Source organism: Euleptes europaea, chromosome 14, assembly GCF_029931775.1.
Source record: "Euleptes europaea isolate rEulEur1 chromosome 14, rEulEur1.hap1, whole genome shotgun sequence".
In the NCBI taxonomy this organism is placed as follows: Eukaryota; Metazoa; Chordata; class Lepidosauria; order Squamata; family Sphaerodactylidae; genus Euleptes; species Euleptes europaea.
Genome location: NC_079325.1, coordinates 31,152,950 through 31,167,474, shown reverse-complemented (window position 1 = coordinate 31,167,474; position 14,525 = coordinate 31,152,950). Strand labels below are relative to the sequence as shown.

The 14,525-nt window shown below is 46.7% G+C and overlaps 1 protein-coding gene across 1 annotated transcript; it reads left to right on the top strand.

Moving 5' to 3' along the window:
• The first annotated feature begins 3,151 nt into the window (after positions 1–3,151).
• Positions 3,152–13,434, top strand: LGI3 (leucine rich repeat LGI family member 3). Its single transcript, XM_056860270.1, has 8 exons — positions 3,152–3,366; positions 6,258–6,329; positions 7,256–7,327; positions 8,206–8,277; positions 9,304–9,375; positions 10,387–10,556; positions 11,131–11,295; positions 12,561–13,434. Exons 1-8 carry the CDS (start codon positions 3,152–3,154, stop codon positions 13,376–13,378), a joined length of 1,656 nt encoding a protein of 551 aa, XP_056716248.1. The 3' UTR covers positions 13,379–13,434.
• The last annotated feature ends 1,091 nt before the right edge of the window (positions 13,435–14,525 follow it).

The window sequence follows — 14,525 nt, the reverse complement described above, 5'->3', positions numbered from 1 at the left end:
AGGGAATATGCATGAGACTGGGGAGAGAGAGAGAGAGAGAGAGAGAGAGATCTTTCCCCATCCATTATTGCCTTTGAATCATGATGACATGCAAGAGGGTTACATGTGATAAAGATGCACTTTGAGTCAGCTGCCTGTCTAGAAAAGCTGCTTGATTCTCTCCCTGCTCTGTCCTCCCTGAGATGTGCTTATTCTCTCCCTTGCAGATAGGGCTGCCAACCTCCAGGTGGTGGCTGGAGATCTCCTGGGATTAACTGATCCTCTAGACTAGTGGTCAGTTCACCTGGAGAAAATGGCCTCTTTGGAAGGTGGACTCCATGGGCTTATACCTCAATGAAGTCCCTCACCTCCCCCAAATCCTGCCCTCTTTAGGCTCCACCCCGCAAATCTCCATGTATTTCCTAACCCAGAGCTGGCAGCCCTACTTGCAGATGATGGCACAAATCCTGTTCTCCTGGCATCTTGTTTGCTCGTGACCATCTCGGCCCTTCTCCAAGCTGCTAAGAATGGCTCACACATCAGGGCCTTCACACTCTTTGCCTGTTGTTGTCTGGGACTCAGCTGTGCCTGGAACGAGAGATGTTTGTGACCGTGCCACACTCAGCTCTCGCAGGCAGCTCGTGTGCCATAAATTATTTGACAGCCTCTTGGACCTGCAAGGATCACTGGGGAGGAAAGAGATGAGCCAGCACAAAAGGTTGGGGGCAGGGAGGGCTGGGGGAGCAGCAGCAGGGTGAAATGCAGAGATTGTGCCTGTTACCGGCTTTTGTGCAATATTGTTTATCTGTGATGAACACAGTGCTCATTGTTTTGATGTGTATGTGGGTGGGAGGGGCTGGATATTGCAGAGACACCAGGAGCTGTAGGGCATCTCTGTGCAGAGGCATTTAGCCCGCTGTGGGATCCCTGTTATGGCCAGTCAAGCCAGTGCCAACAGAGGAGGACAGTTTGTGCCTTCACTGCAACTAGGGTTGCCAACTCTGGTTTAAAAAATTCCAGGAGATTCAGGGGTAGAGTCTGGGGAAGATGGGGTCCAGTGAGGGGAGAGACCTCAGCAGGGTATAATGCCATAGAGTCCACCCTCCAATGCAGCCGTTTTCTCCAAGGGAACTGCTCCCTGTAGTCTGGTGATAAGTTGTAACTCTGGGACATCTTTAGGCTGCACATGGAGATTGGCAACTGTAACTGTAACAGTGTTCCCAAGTGCTATACTTTAGTCTTTCCCCACAACTCCTCTCTAGGCCTCTAAAGTATAGGCAACTCACGTATTGTCTGTGAGATTCCCTGTGCCGAAACCATCTTCCTTTTCAGCTTCTGTCAAATCTTTTAACCTATCTTTTTTTCCCCACAAAAGACTTTGACAATAAAATCACACTGACCATTATCAGGAATTGTATTTTTTGTATTTCAAATATGAACTCTGCTTTTTTTCAATTTCAGAAATAGCTTGCCTACCCGAGTGAACATGGGAGAAGTCACGTACCCACAGAAGTTTAAACGTGATCTTCTATGGCAAGCAACTGTATGGAGCAGCTCATATTATCCACTTATAAAACTACATCTGTTCATGGGGACCGAGAACCACCCCACAGTCCAATAAAAATGGTTTGAACATGTTAGCTTTATTCATATGTGGTCACCCTCATATGCTAGTTCACTAACAGAGGGATTGTGTCCATGTTGGTTTTCCTGGACTTCATAATGGTCTGATACCATCAACCACAGTATCCTTCAATACTACCTGGTAGGAATGGGTTGATGGTGTTGTGTTGGAGAGGTTTTGGTCCTTTCTGGAGGGCAGGTGCCAGAAAGCAGTGCTGGTGGACTTCTGCCTCTTAGCCTTTCGTTTATGGCCTCCACAAGGTTCTAGATTGTTCCCTGTGCTGTTCATGAAATTGCTGGGAGAGATCATCTGAAGATATGGAGTGAGTTGTCATCAGCACACAGATGGTGCACAACTCTGTTTTTGCAACTGAAAATCTAGATAAAACAGAAATGACGTGGCTTTAGGGTAAAACTGATCCATGAATGGGCCTTCTCTGGATGGGGTAACAGTCTTCTTGAAAGAGCAGTGCTCCTAGATTCTTCTCTAACTCAACACATTCAGGTGGTAGAGGTGGCTTAGGAGTGCTTTGTTGCCAGTTTAGGCTGTTTGGCTGTTCCCGGAAAAGTTGGACCTGACTGCAGTTGCGCACACTTTCATAACGTACAATTTGCACCACTGTAATGTGCTCTACATGGGGCTGTCTTGAAAAACCATCCAGAAACTTCAGCTGGTGCAAAACATAAAGCCAGAATGTTAATAGGGCCTTATCCGCAATAAGCATAGAACACTCAGTTTGCTGGCCCAGTGAAATGCGCTGGTTTCGATCTTTGAATTCCTAAATGGTTTGGAACCAAAGTCCCCGAAGAACTGTCTCCACACTGCCTGAACTCCTGAGACTGACTTGAGCAGGTACTGCCATGGAAACCCACTTTTATGGTGGGATATTTGAGGGGAACCCTGATGAAGCCCCTCTTGGTGGGCAGCCGTAGACTTTGAAACTCCTCTGGGAGTTATACTTCATCTCCTCATTACAAGCCTTCAGACACAAGGTGAAAACGTTTTTTTTTTTAAAGGGAATGCTTTTTAATTAGAATCTGCCCCCTGCTTTCAAAGCGTGGTCTTAATTTTTCGATGTTTTAAAAACCCTGATGCTCACATCTTTTACCATCTTCATTCCACCCTGGATAAGGGGTCTTGAGCCCGCTTCTGAGCGCTACAGCTAATCTGAGCAGTTGTATACCGTTGCATATGCAGCCTGCCTCTTGTTTCTTCCCCACCCCCCTTGTGCCAATCCCCATGGCAGGGCTGCATCCTTAGCAATGCTCTCATTCTCCCCCATCACTCAGAAGCCTGGTGCTCTGCCTCCCACCCCCCCACGCACAAGGCTGCCGTATCCAGCAGCCTGCCAGTTTGGCTTCGGCGGCAGCCTGAAAACACATAGAGGTTGTCTGTGGAGGAGGAAAGAGAGAAGTCGAGAAAGAGCATCTTGTTTGGTGGCTGCAGCAGCAGCAGCAGCAGCTACAATCGCCGGTTTTCCCTGGGGGAACTCAGGAGTTGGCAGGGGCTGTTCTTCACCAGGAGAGGAGAGAGAGGCCAGGGAAAGGCATGACTGAGTCGCAGCCGTTGGGGAAAACCTTCCCGAGGGGGTCTCTTCTTCTCTTCTGCCTGCTGGGCCTGGCCTGCTTCGGGCTGCCTGCCAGCTCCCGGCGAGCCCCGAGACCACCCCCGTGCCCCCCGAGCTGTTCTTGCACGAGAGACACTGCCTTCTGTGTGGACTCCAAGAGCATACCCAAGAATCTGCCCCGAGATGTCATTTCACTGTAAGTGGCAAATTTGGAAAACGCTAGCAGAGACAAACTGGGGAGTATGTATGTGAATGTGCGTATGGCGGCGGCGGCGGTGGGGTTGTTTCTAGGTAGCTGTTTGGGTGCGAAATGAAGTGGTCACCCTAGCAGAGGTCAGATTGTTGTAGGTGCAGATTGTTGGGTCTGGAGCCAGCAGCTGGAGAAATGAGGTTAGACTTGAGGTGGGGTGGGCTAGAAGATCTGCAACATTTGCTGGAGTGTCAGTCTGGAGTTTTTCAGAGTGTCGGCTTGTTATGTGGAAGCTTCTTTTCGGGAGTTACTCTGCTGTTGGATAATGGCTGATTTGTTCCTAGGGAAAGGGAGAGATGATTACAGCACTTGCTGGGTGAAAAGGGCAGCTGTGAGCTGGAGTATGTGAGACATTACCGGAGCCCTGTGGGTATACAAAGCTCTGCTGGTTCACACGTGCATGCGTATCGGTTGATGAGTGATGATAGCAGGGCAGAAAAAAGGGAGTGCCCGCTCTCCAGGCAGTGATGGTTGTGTCAAAGCGCTGTCACATCTCTTAAAAACGATTGTCTATCTTCAGATTTACAGAGCAAACCGGCAAAGTACTGGGGTCCAGTTGCATCCTGCTTTAAGCGCACTTTAGGTTTGCCATTATTGTCTCAGCCCCAGTCCCCCACAACAGCGGGGAGAATAATACTGACCGACCTTAAAAGTCTGTCGTATGGATTGTTTAAAGATCATGTATCTCCGGATCATGTAGAGATCAAGTACTTTGAACACATGCAATTGCTGTGTACAGTTCTAAGTACTCATTGCTGCATCTCTGACTGTATGAGTATGCCTATATATATATATGCATATATATATATATATAGAAAGTGAAGAAGTGAGCTGTGGCTCACGAAAGCTCATACCCTATCAGAAAATATTTTTGTTAGTCTTTAAGGTGCTACTGGACTCTTGCCCTTTTCTACTAGTCCAAGAGTCTATCACTATACTCTGAACAGCTTGGGCAAAGTCTATATAAACAGCAAAATGAGGTGGTATAGTCCTGGCGGAGTGGACTGTACTACTTTGAATTGCAGTTGGAGAGGATGCCATTGTAGATATGGTTTGGAGCCACACGAAAGGTTGAATGCTCCTCTATGTCAAAAAGGAAAACACCCTGCAAGTAATGAACCAGTACATTTGAGAGGAAGGTTGTAATCCAAACTTCTCCCTGCTGTATTGCGTTTTTGTATAGATTTTTTTTAAAATACCCAAGAATTCAAAAATGGGATTCCACCAACTTACAGTATGAAGGGATATGGTTCATTTAGGACTCTACCATCTCACTTCATTATGTTGCACTGCTATTCTGCAGAAAGTCTTGGGCTTAATTTAAATGATACATTAGAGGCGTAGGAGCCTCTGCCCCTGTGGGGGCTCTCATGTTTGAAAGAGAGCAAATAATGCCTCCACCCACACAATATGGGCATCTTTTGTGGTTCTGAACCCTACCTATTATGGTTGCTGGGCTGAGTGTCCATCATAGATATAGTTTGGTTTGGACCTACAGATTGGACCTATACAACTTGTTTGAATCATGCCATGGGGAAAGGTTTCGAGTGTGACTTTGGTACTGTTACAGCAGCTGTGAGAGAGACGACTATGCACTGCTAAGGTAGTATTGAAATTTGGCCTTGTGGAAAACAGCTGTAAGCATCTTTGATTCAAGAAAAATACAGCTTCTGTGCTTTTAAAAAAAATAATGCTTGAGGGATCAAACTTGAGCAAACCTTCTCTGTGCAGGGTTGCCAAGTACAGGTTGGGAAATTCCTGGAAATTTGAGAGAGCAGCCTGGGGAGCATGGGGTTTGGGGAGGGACCTCGGCAGGGGTACAATGCCATAAAGTTCACCCTTCCAAGTTGACATTTTCCCTCTGTAGTCTGGAGATCAGTTGTAATTCCAGGTGGTCCTCAAGCCCCACCTGGAGGTTGGCAACCCTAGCTCTTCAGCATCTGCACACTATTAGGGATGGGAACTTGCTGTAGGTTTGTAGCCATATTTTAGTTCACCACTTCTTTTTAAGGATGAACTATGGTACCTGGGTTTAGTCCCCAGCACAGGAGACAGCAAGCCTCCAAAGTCCATGGGAAAGCACAAAATGAATTTCATCTCCCTTTAGGCAGCAAGTCCAGTGAAAGACGGAGCCCCTCCGCTCCTCCTATCAGGAATTTCTGGTCCTCTGACAGCTCTTACTGCTTGCTTTCTCCCCAGTTGTGCTGGCTGGATCTGTCTGCTGGCCGGTGTTGATGCCCGCATTGATTTGTTTAAGTGGTTTCTGAGCCCTACTCCAACTAGCCTTCATTAATCACAGCAAATGGAGAGATCTTTAAACACATACTCCCTGCCCCCCCCCACACACAGGGATTGTGCGGAAAGCAATGTAAGTTTGTAGGAAGAAATATCCCAGCATCCAGTGCAAAAAGAGCGCCTGTATGCAAATGAGCATTTAGGCGTAACTTGATTATAACTTTCGGGGTATCTTCAAAGTGGCTGTTAAATAGTAAACTGCTGATAGAGTAACCGCCTTATTGTTACCAGACAGCAGATAGATTAAGTGGTAGTCATGAGAACATACAGGGAAGTGTGAAATCAATGGAGTAATCAAAGAAGATCTTATAGGAAGAAATATACCCTGCACCATTACACCAGCATTTTGTGCTGCACTACACAAACTGTGTGCTAAAATTCTTTTGCTTATCAGCCCAACATACTGTGGGTCGGGCAGGTTTCAAACCTCAGCTTTGCTGCACCAACACTTCTGAAGTTCAAATGCCTCCCAGTGACAGGATAAATCTTCTTTCTCTCCTCCCTCCCCTGCATCTCTCTTACCATCTCTTTCTCTCCTACAGGACTCTGATAAATGCAGCATTCAGCGAAATCAAAGAAGGCGCCTTTGCTCACCTTCCATTTCTGCAGTTCCTGTATGTTTACCTCTCTCACTGGGGTGTTCTTGAAGTGGAGAGCTTGTGGATCTAGTCCATGTTTGGTCTTCCTTTTATTTTGGCCTTTTCAAACTTTACTGCAGTGCCAGCCAAGGCGAACTTTCCATACGTTTAGCTTGTTTGAGCACAGCAAAGCTCATTGCAAGACAGCTCCTCTGCAAACTTGTTAGCTTTGCAAAAGCTGAGTTGCCAGACTGAATAATCAGTACGTGCAAGATTTTAGCACCCTTTGAAGCAAGCTGTGCTTAACTTGAGCTGTTAGATGGCTCTTGCTTCCTGAAAAGAGCCTTGGTTAGAATTTACAGAACTGGTTACCAAAGAACGGTGGAGCCAGAGTGCTTGCCAATCCAGTTGGTTCTAGATGTTGTTGCAGCCTTATGCTAAGCGTGTTTACTCAAAAGTAAGCCCCGCCGTCATGTGCTGCACTCAGCCGTACTCTCGTGACTGTGAGATCTGCTGTAGTTCATTCACTGGCTTTCTGTGCTCTAGAATGGTCAGGAAAGCTCTTGCTGTCATTTAGGAAGCATGTACGGCAGTGTTATTTAGGAGAACCTTTTGCTGACTGTATTAGGCTATTGGGTGGAATGTTGGGCCTGCTTGTTTTTAGGGGTTCTATGAAAAAAGCCCACAAGAAAAAAGCCCACAAGGAAATTGCCCACAGAAAAAAACCCACGGTCATAAATGCACACAAGAAAAAAGTGGGTTTTTTTTCTGGTTACCGTTTTTAGGGTATTCTTTTATAGATCAGTTTTGTTTTAACTGTAGAATCCTGTTGTTGTAAAACCCCTAGAGCCTCCTGATTCTTTTCAAGGAAACTTTAAACAAAATGAGAACATGATCCTGGGGGACGCCTTTTGCATCTGCTGTCGCCAACTTTTAACAACTTCCCTTTTCTTTCTTTGCAGGCTGCTCAACTCCAACAAGTTTACCATGATTGGGGACAATGCCTTCATGGGTCTCTCACACCTGCAATACCTGTATGGACAACGGGGAGTCTTTCTCTAGCATCCAATCAGAGCAGAGAGGGGATGGGGCCAAACCGGTGTAAAGTTGATAGGGGAAGCCATACTTGGGAACGTGGGATGGGCAGGCAGGGCTGCTAAGTGGCTAAGAAGATGCTGTGGTGGGCTAGAACAATAGGGGGTGTTCATCTAGGGTAAGCTAGGGTTGCCAACTTCCAGGTACTAGCTGGAGATCTCCTGCTATTACAACTGATCTCCAGCCGATAGAGATCAGTTCGCCTGGAGAAAATGGCTGCTTTGGCAATTAGACTCTATGGCATTGAAGTCCCTCCCCTTCCCAAACCCCGCACTCCTCACGCTCCGCCCCCAAAACCTCCTAATGATGGAGAAGAGGGACCTGGCAACCCTAGTAAGAGCAGGGATACTCTGCAAGGCTGACCCATGTTTTAGGGGGATGAGATAGATGACCTAAGGGTATTAAGCCTTCAAGGAGTGTTGTGCAATCAGCTTCTGGGCATTTCTATTTTTGCTACCACCTAGGCCTCAAGATAGGAGGGGGAAAGTACTGTGGTAGCCTAGGAGATAGGAGGAGAGGGAGACCGTGCACATCTGAGAATGGACGGAGGCTGGTGCATAGAGCAGGTGCGAGGGAGAGTGTGTAAGATGGCAGGGTGGGGGTCAGATGGCAGGGGGGATCCAGTCAGGACCCTGCCAAAGGAGGCCAGATCTGAGGATCCTGCCAGGGAAGTGTTGGCATATTACAAGTGGAGAGTACATCTCTGTGAGGCTGGGGTGGGAGGAAAGAGTTTTCTTGATATGTGTGGAGTAGGAAGACTCCTCAAGCAGCATCAAGGCACCGAGCAGTAAGGCTGAATTTTGTTCTTTGCCCTCAGGTTCATAGAGAACAACGACATCCGGTCTCTGTCAAAAAACACCTTCCGTGGGCTCAAATCCCTGGCACACCTGTGAGTCAGCACTGGTGTATAAGCATACCTCGTGTGGGCCTGGAGCATAAGCGAAGGGGTGAACTCCTAGTTAGTGCGCGACATACCGGCAAAATTAAGAAATTAGCATAATGCTTGTGATTCTGTAGTATGGGTCATGTCTGGAGGGAGGGCTTGTGTACTGTGGAGGCCCCTGGGATTGCCAAGCGTATCTGCACTTTGAGCATGGACACATGGCATGCTGCTGCAGGGGGTTTGCTAATGAGGGGCAGGAGAGCTGGGTTGCCCATCATCACAGTGGATGAAGCAAGGGAGGTCTTTATTTAGGACCACCATGCATGCCTCTGGGAGAAACTAAAGAGGGGCAATTGGATATTCTTCTGGAGTAGAAGCTAAACATTTTGCTTATGACCTTGACTGGTTTCCTGCGTCTCACGTAGTTCCATCTGAGTTACAGTTCAGCTCATGACTATGATTATTGGATTAGAAATGTGTAACTCTTGAGGAGCTGAGATGCAGGGAGCTGAGCACATTACCTACTGGCTAGGAAGCAGCCCCACATCGCTTGCTGCTCCTCCTCACATCTTTTGGCAGCAGAAATTATGCAAATCAAGTCATTGATCCCTTTCTGCGATGACCGCATTTCTCCTTGAACTGAGCTGAAAGGGAAGAGCAATGTCTTGTGATTTTTTTTCATCAGCGTGAAAAGGTGCCTATTCATATAGCCCTCCTAGACGGCTAGGTTTGCCCTCAGTGACAAATCTCATTGGCCATGCAGTGTTGTGATTTTCTGTATGATCCCTGAATGGTTAGGGTCACTCTGTGAGGAGAAAAAAGCCCTCACTGGCAGAAAAATTGCACCAAAGAAGCGGCAGCAGTAGACAGGGGCGACATTGGCCACAAACAGCTTATGGTGAATGTTTGCACCTTTTAGAAGTTTGGGGGGAATATTTCTGCCTCTTGTCTCACAAAACTCTACTTCTACCCTGAAAATGTAAATGGCAGACATTCAACTCAGCTTTGCTCTCTTTTCTTTCTTTATTTCAGATCTTTGGCCCACAACAATCTGCAGACGCTTCCCAGAGACCTCTTGAAGCCACTGGACATCTTAAGTGATCTGTAAGACTTTTCCTCACCTTGATAATAGTAATTTAGCTCTCTCTTCCCTTTGGAATGGGAAGACCACTTTCAGATGAGCTTCATCTCCCACAACTGTAATGTGCTTTACTCCCCAAACTCAGGGCAAATTAAGCAATTTTACCCCAAACGTTCTGCAGTCTAAGTTATGCAATGCAAGGGCCTGGGGAAACAGAAGAAGGTGAACCAAGGAGGATGAACCAAGAGATAACCATTGGCATAACTAATTAATAATTGGAATGATTCGTTTCAATGGGTGATGAATTAATTTTATGGCTAATATTCTCATTCACATCAATAAAAGTGCTTAACTTTGTGCTGGATTGTGACCCATGTTGTAATTCAGATAGTTGCTAAACAAAAGTATATACTATACGTTGTGACATCTGTGGATTTACATTTGTTTTTTTCTCTGTGGTCTTTATGCAAGGACATTAAGCAAGATCATTGATCTGAAAAGGAGGTGTCCATAAAACTGCAAAAGCAAGAGCAGTATTATTTTGTGTGGGGGGGGGGAGGGGGGTTGCTAGGCAAAGCTTACCTGACTGTGGTGATCCTTCTATTCTCCTAGAGCTTGTGATACAGAGTTAATGCTAACAAGAATTAATTCCTCAGCGTAGTCAGAGATTCCTGCCTGCAGGTGAGCTGTAAGACCAGTCTGGAAAGGAACAGCACTAGAAATCATTTCGAGTTGCGATTAATGGCTCATCTCAATTTCTGTATCCTCTGCTGGGGAACAGATGACATCGAATCAGCAGCACATCTCAGCCTCAACGAAAACCCTGGACATGGTCATGCACTCAAAAGACAGTTGGGTTGACCAATGACGTGCAACCAGCCAGTTCAGATTTTCCAGTCCTCTCCCACCAGAGGTTAAGCACCTGTTTCCATACTTGGGGCATGCTCAGAGACTGTGTAGCTGTATTCTTTAGAACTGAAGGGAAGAATTCCCACTCCCCCAGTGACTGTTCCTGCGTTGTCTCTCCTCAACAGAGATCTCCGAGGCAATTCCTTGACCTGCGATTGCAAAATCAAGTGGTTGGTGGAGTGGATGGGAAGCTCCAATGCCAGTGTGCCTGCCATCTTCTGTGGCAGCCCTCCTCAATACCAAGGGCACAAGGTCCGGGACCTGCCACTCAAGCATTTTGATTGCATCACTACAGGTAGGAACAGCTGGAATGTGTGTAGACTGGGGAGCAAAAGGATGGAGAGGAGCAAGACTTGTCATGGAAGCATCTGAACTGATAGAACAGGACAAGATGTAGGAAAACGTTTAGGTTTGGGGGCATTTCTTTCTTCCTTGAAAAACTCCACATGTATTTGAAGAGGCATTTGAAAAACATGCAGGTATTTTCTTTACAAGGCTTCTGAGGAAGAGGTCAGGCTGCCATCTTGTTCTGGCAGCCCTTAACAGCTGTGAAGCAGAAAGGAATTCCGCAGGGGAAGCTTTTCCCATTACAATATCTCTGAGGGAAAAAACGCAGTCCGTTGTATCATTGGTGAGTTGATTGACACTACATGGCTTGACTGGTTATATTGGCCTCTGCCCAGCGTAACCAACCATGTGTGAAAACACTGATGAAGAGATTTGACCGCAAGGACAGGTTTAGCTTTAGTGTGAACAACCATCCTTTATGCGAGAGTCTGGTGGTGGTGGTGATGATGAAAGACCAGGAAGCCATTGGCTTGCTGGGATGCAGGACTTCATTCTGATTCTTGGCATCTTTTCCATTTCAGACTTTGTGGTGTACCAGGCCCTGCCCTTCCAGTCTGTGTCTGCTGAGTCCTTTGTCTATGCCAGCGACCTCTACGTGGCTTTGGCCCAGCCAAGCTCCAGCAGTTGTACCATCCTCAAGTGGGACTATGTTGAGCGCAAGCTGCGTGACTTTGACCGCATCCCAGGTAAAGATGGAGTAGGCATGGCAGGCAATAGAAAGATCCTGCCCTTTCCCTATAGAGGAGTGAACCCTCAAGGTCAGTGCCATGAAGAGCAGAGATTGGGAAATACAGCACAATTAAGGGCCAGGCACAAGGAAAGATGCCTGGCTGGCTGCCTCCTCTTCTCCCTTTGGTGGCTTCACTGAAGGAAAGTGCAGGGGGTGGGGCTCAGATAGAGCTGGATCCAGGTAAAATGGATATATTTCTTTAAAATGAGAGCCAGCGTGGTGTAGTGATTAAGAGCAGTGGTTTGGCGCAGTGGAGTCTGATCTGAAGAACCGGGTTTGATTCCCCACTCCTCCACATGAGCGGCGGAGGCTAATCTGGTGAACTGGATTTGTTTCCCCACTCCTACACATTAAGCCAGCTGGGTGATCTTGGGCTAGTCACACTCTCTCAGTCCCACCTACCTCACAGGGTGTCTGTTGTGGGGAGAGGAAGGGAAGGTGACTGTAAGCCAGTTTGATTCTTCCTTAAGTGGTAGAGAAAGTTAGCATATAAAAACCAATTCTTCTTCTTCTTCTTAAATAAGAGTTAAAGAGCAGGTGAATGAATTAATGAATAATTTATTTACAGCTTTTGCCAGAACCATTAAAGAGCTGGTGCACCAGTACTGTGGCTAGCATAGCAATCTGTGAATCATGTCACCTAGGTGGACAAACTGCAAACCTGAAGGTTATTCTGGGGTGGCCTCCCTCTTTGTTGATCTGCCTGGGGGGCATAATTGTCTCTTAGATATGTGATCATATTAGGTTCTTGCTCTTTTGTGTTGACTGATGATAATTTAACATGGAACCATTAGCTTGCCCACCACTCCCCATTGGCCAACATACACACACAGAAGCTGTATTTCATCACAGACTTCTATTATAAAAGTTCCAGGACTCATCTCTTCCATTTAAAATAGATTCCAAGGCTCCATTTTTTGTGCATAGTATAAAGCTGGTGACATGCCTGAACTGGATGTTTGTAGCCATCCAGATTGTCATAGAGTGTACCTGCCTAAGGGTGAAAACACATGGTCGCTTTAGCCTCCTTTATTCCCTGTTTCAGCCAGGATTGAACGCGCGTTCGGCGAAACACATGCGTTCGATCTTGGCTGAATCCCGGCTGAAACAGGGAATAAAGGAGGCTAAAGCGACCGTGCGTTTTCGCCCTAAGATACAATACTGCTGAGTTCAGGCCAGTTTCCTTTTGTCTGCTGACTCTTCTCAATTCCCCCATTACAGCTCACTCAGCCGTCTACTGCAAGCCGATTGTGGCTGAGACCCAGCTGTATGTTGTGGTAGCCCAGCTCTTTGGTGGCTCCTACATCTACCGCTGGGACACCAACGTTGACAAGTTCATCAAGATCCAAGACATCGACAGCCAGAAGATCCGCAAGCCCAATGACATCGAGGCCTTCCAGATTGAGGGAGAATGGTTCTTTGTCATCGCCGATAGCTCCAAAGCTGGCTCCACCAGCCTCTACCGCGGGAACCAGAATGGCTTCTATTCCCACCAGGACCTGCACTCCTGGCACCGAGACACTGACGTGGAGTATGTGGAGATAGACGGCAAGCCCCGCCTCATCATCTCCAGCAGCTCCCAGGTGCCCATTATCTACCAGTGGAACCGCTCGCAGAAGCAGTTTGTCCACCTGGGCGACGTGGCAGAAGTGATGGATGTACAGATGGTCAAGCACTTCCGGATCAAGAGGGACAACTATTTGTGCCTGAGCCGGTACATCGGCGACTCCAAGGTGGTCAAATGGGAGGGGCTGCAATTCACAGAGCTGCAGACCTTGCCCTCCCGAGGTTCCATGGTCATGGAGCCTTTTCGAGTCTCTCAGCACCAGTACTTGGCACTGGGCAGTGACTTCTCCTTTACCCATGTCTACCTCTGGGATGAAAAGAAGCAGAAGTTTGTCAAGTTCCAGGAACTCTCTGTCCAAGCTCCACGAGCGTTCCACCCAATTCCCTTGGAGGGCATGGATATCCTGCTAGCACCCAGCTTCAAAGGAAACACATTGGTCTACAAGCATATTGTGGTGGACCTCAGCTTGTAGGGTGGGTGGATAACTGTCCTTCCCTATAAACACACACACACACACACAGACACAAAGACATGATGCCACTTGAGGTGCCCCTCGGCTGAAGGGCATCAGAGCACTATAATCACGCAGAGCAAAGCTGCTTCCTCACAGTCCCTTGAATACCCTCCCCTGTATATGCTTCTCTCTTTGGTGTGAGTAAATCAATGCCCTGTGAGATGCACAGGCTTCAACTGAGTATGAAAGGGAGCCAACAGACACACACACACTTCTCGATTGACTTGAATGCTTATGCAACAACACACTCGTAGGTTTTATAACTCCATGTCCATGCCCCCTCCACCCCAAAAATCTAACAAAATTTTGGGACAAAATTTTGCATTAATACAAATTCTGGGAAATTCGCAAAATTGGAAATACAGGTTTTAAGATGCAGATATGAAATATCAGAATTTACATGACCGTTCTCCTCTCCAAAATTCTTTCAGTGTCAGTGAGAGCATAGGAGAGGCACCTACCACACACAAATGGGCTGTACCTCATCAGGAAGAAAGCCCAAAATATGAGTCATGACCTTCCGTGAATTCTGTGGAATTTAATGATGAGAATCTGATATTTGAACAGGTGCTTGTATTTTTTCTTGGTTGTAACTCCAGTCTTGGTGCCAGGGTTTGGGCACTGGAACAACTATGCACACTCAATTGCACACCAAAAAGCTCATCACAATATTTAGCATTCATGTTCTTCCTTTATGAAGTGATCCATTGAGTGTGCATGTGATGAAAGGCTGGGTGGCAACTGAATGGCCACACAACATTTCTAGATGTAATTCATTGATCAGGATTCTGACAGGTTCTGCTTGTGTCTGGAATTTTTTTTTTTTAGCATTTCTGTGTCATCCCAGGATGGCTTGAAGAATTAATCCTTTCAGTGCCAAATTTTACACTAGAAAAAGCCATCTAACATCCCACTTGTTTTTATTCAAACTCTTCAGGTGCCTAAATCAATCTCTAATGTGCATGTAAAATCTACATTGCCTAGAATATATGTTCTGTTTCTCTTCCACTAAACAACATGAACATGAGTAACAAACATCATAAAAAGATGCTCGAATGCACTTCTTACAGTCAGTTGTGGAAGTTGTACAAACCGATTATGTACA

Excerpts from the sequence above, each read along its gene's own strand:
- LGI3 (XM_056860270.1), top strand. The coding sequence starts at position 3,152 with ATGACTGAGTCGCAGCCGTTGGGGAAAACCTTCCCGAGGGGGTCTCTT. Across the intron at positions 3,367-6,257 it reads CCCCGAGATGTCATTTCACT|GACTCTGATAAATGCAGCAT; the intron begins GTAAGTGGCAAA and ends TCTCTCCTACAG. Across the intron at positions 10,557-11,130 it reads TTTTGATTGCATCACTACAG|ACTTTGTGGTGTACCAGGCC; the intron begins GTAGGAACAGCT and ends TTTCCATTTCAG.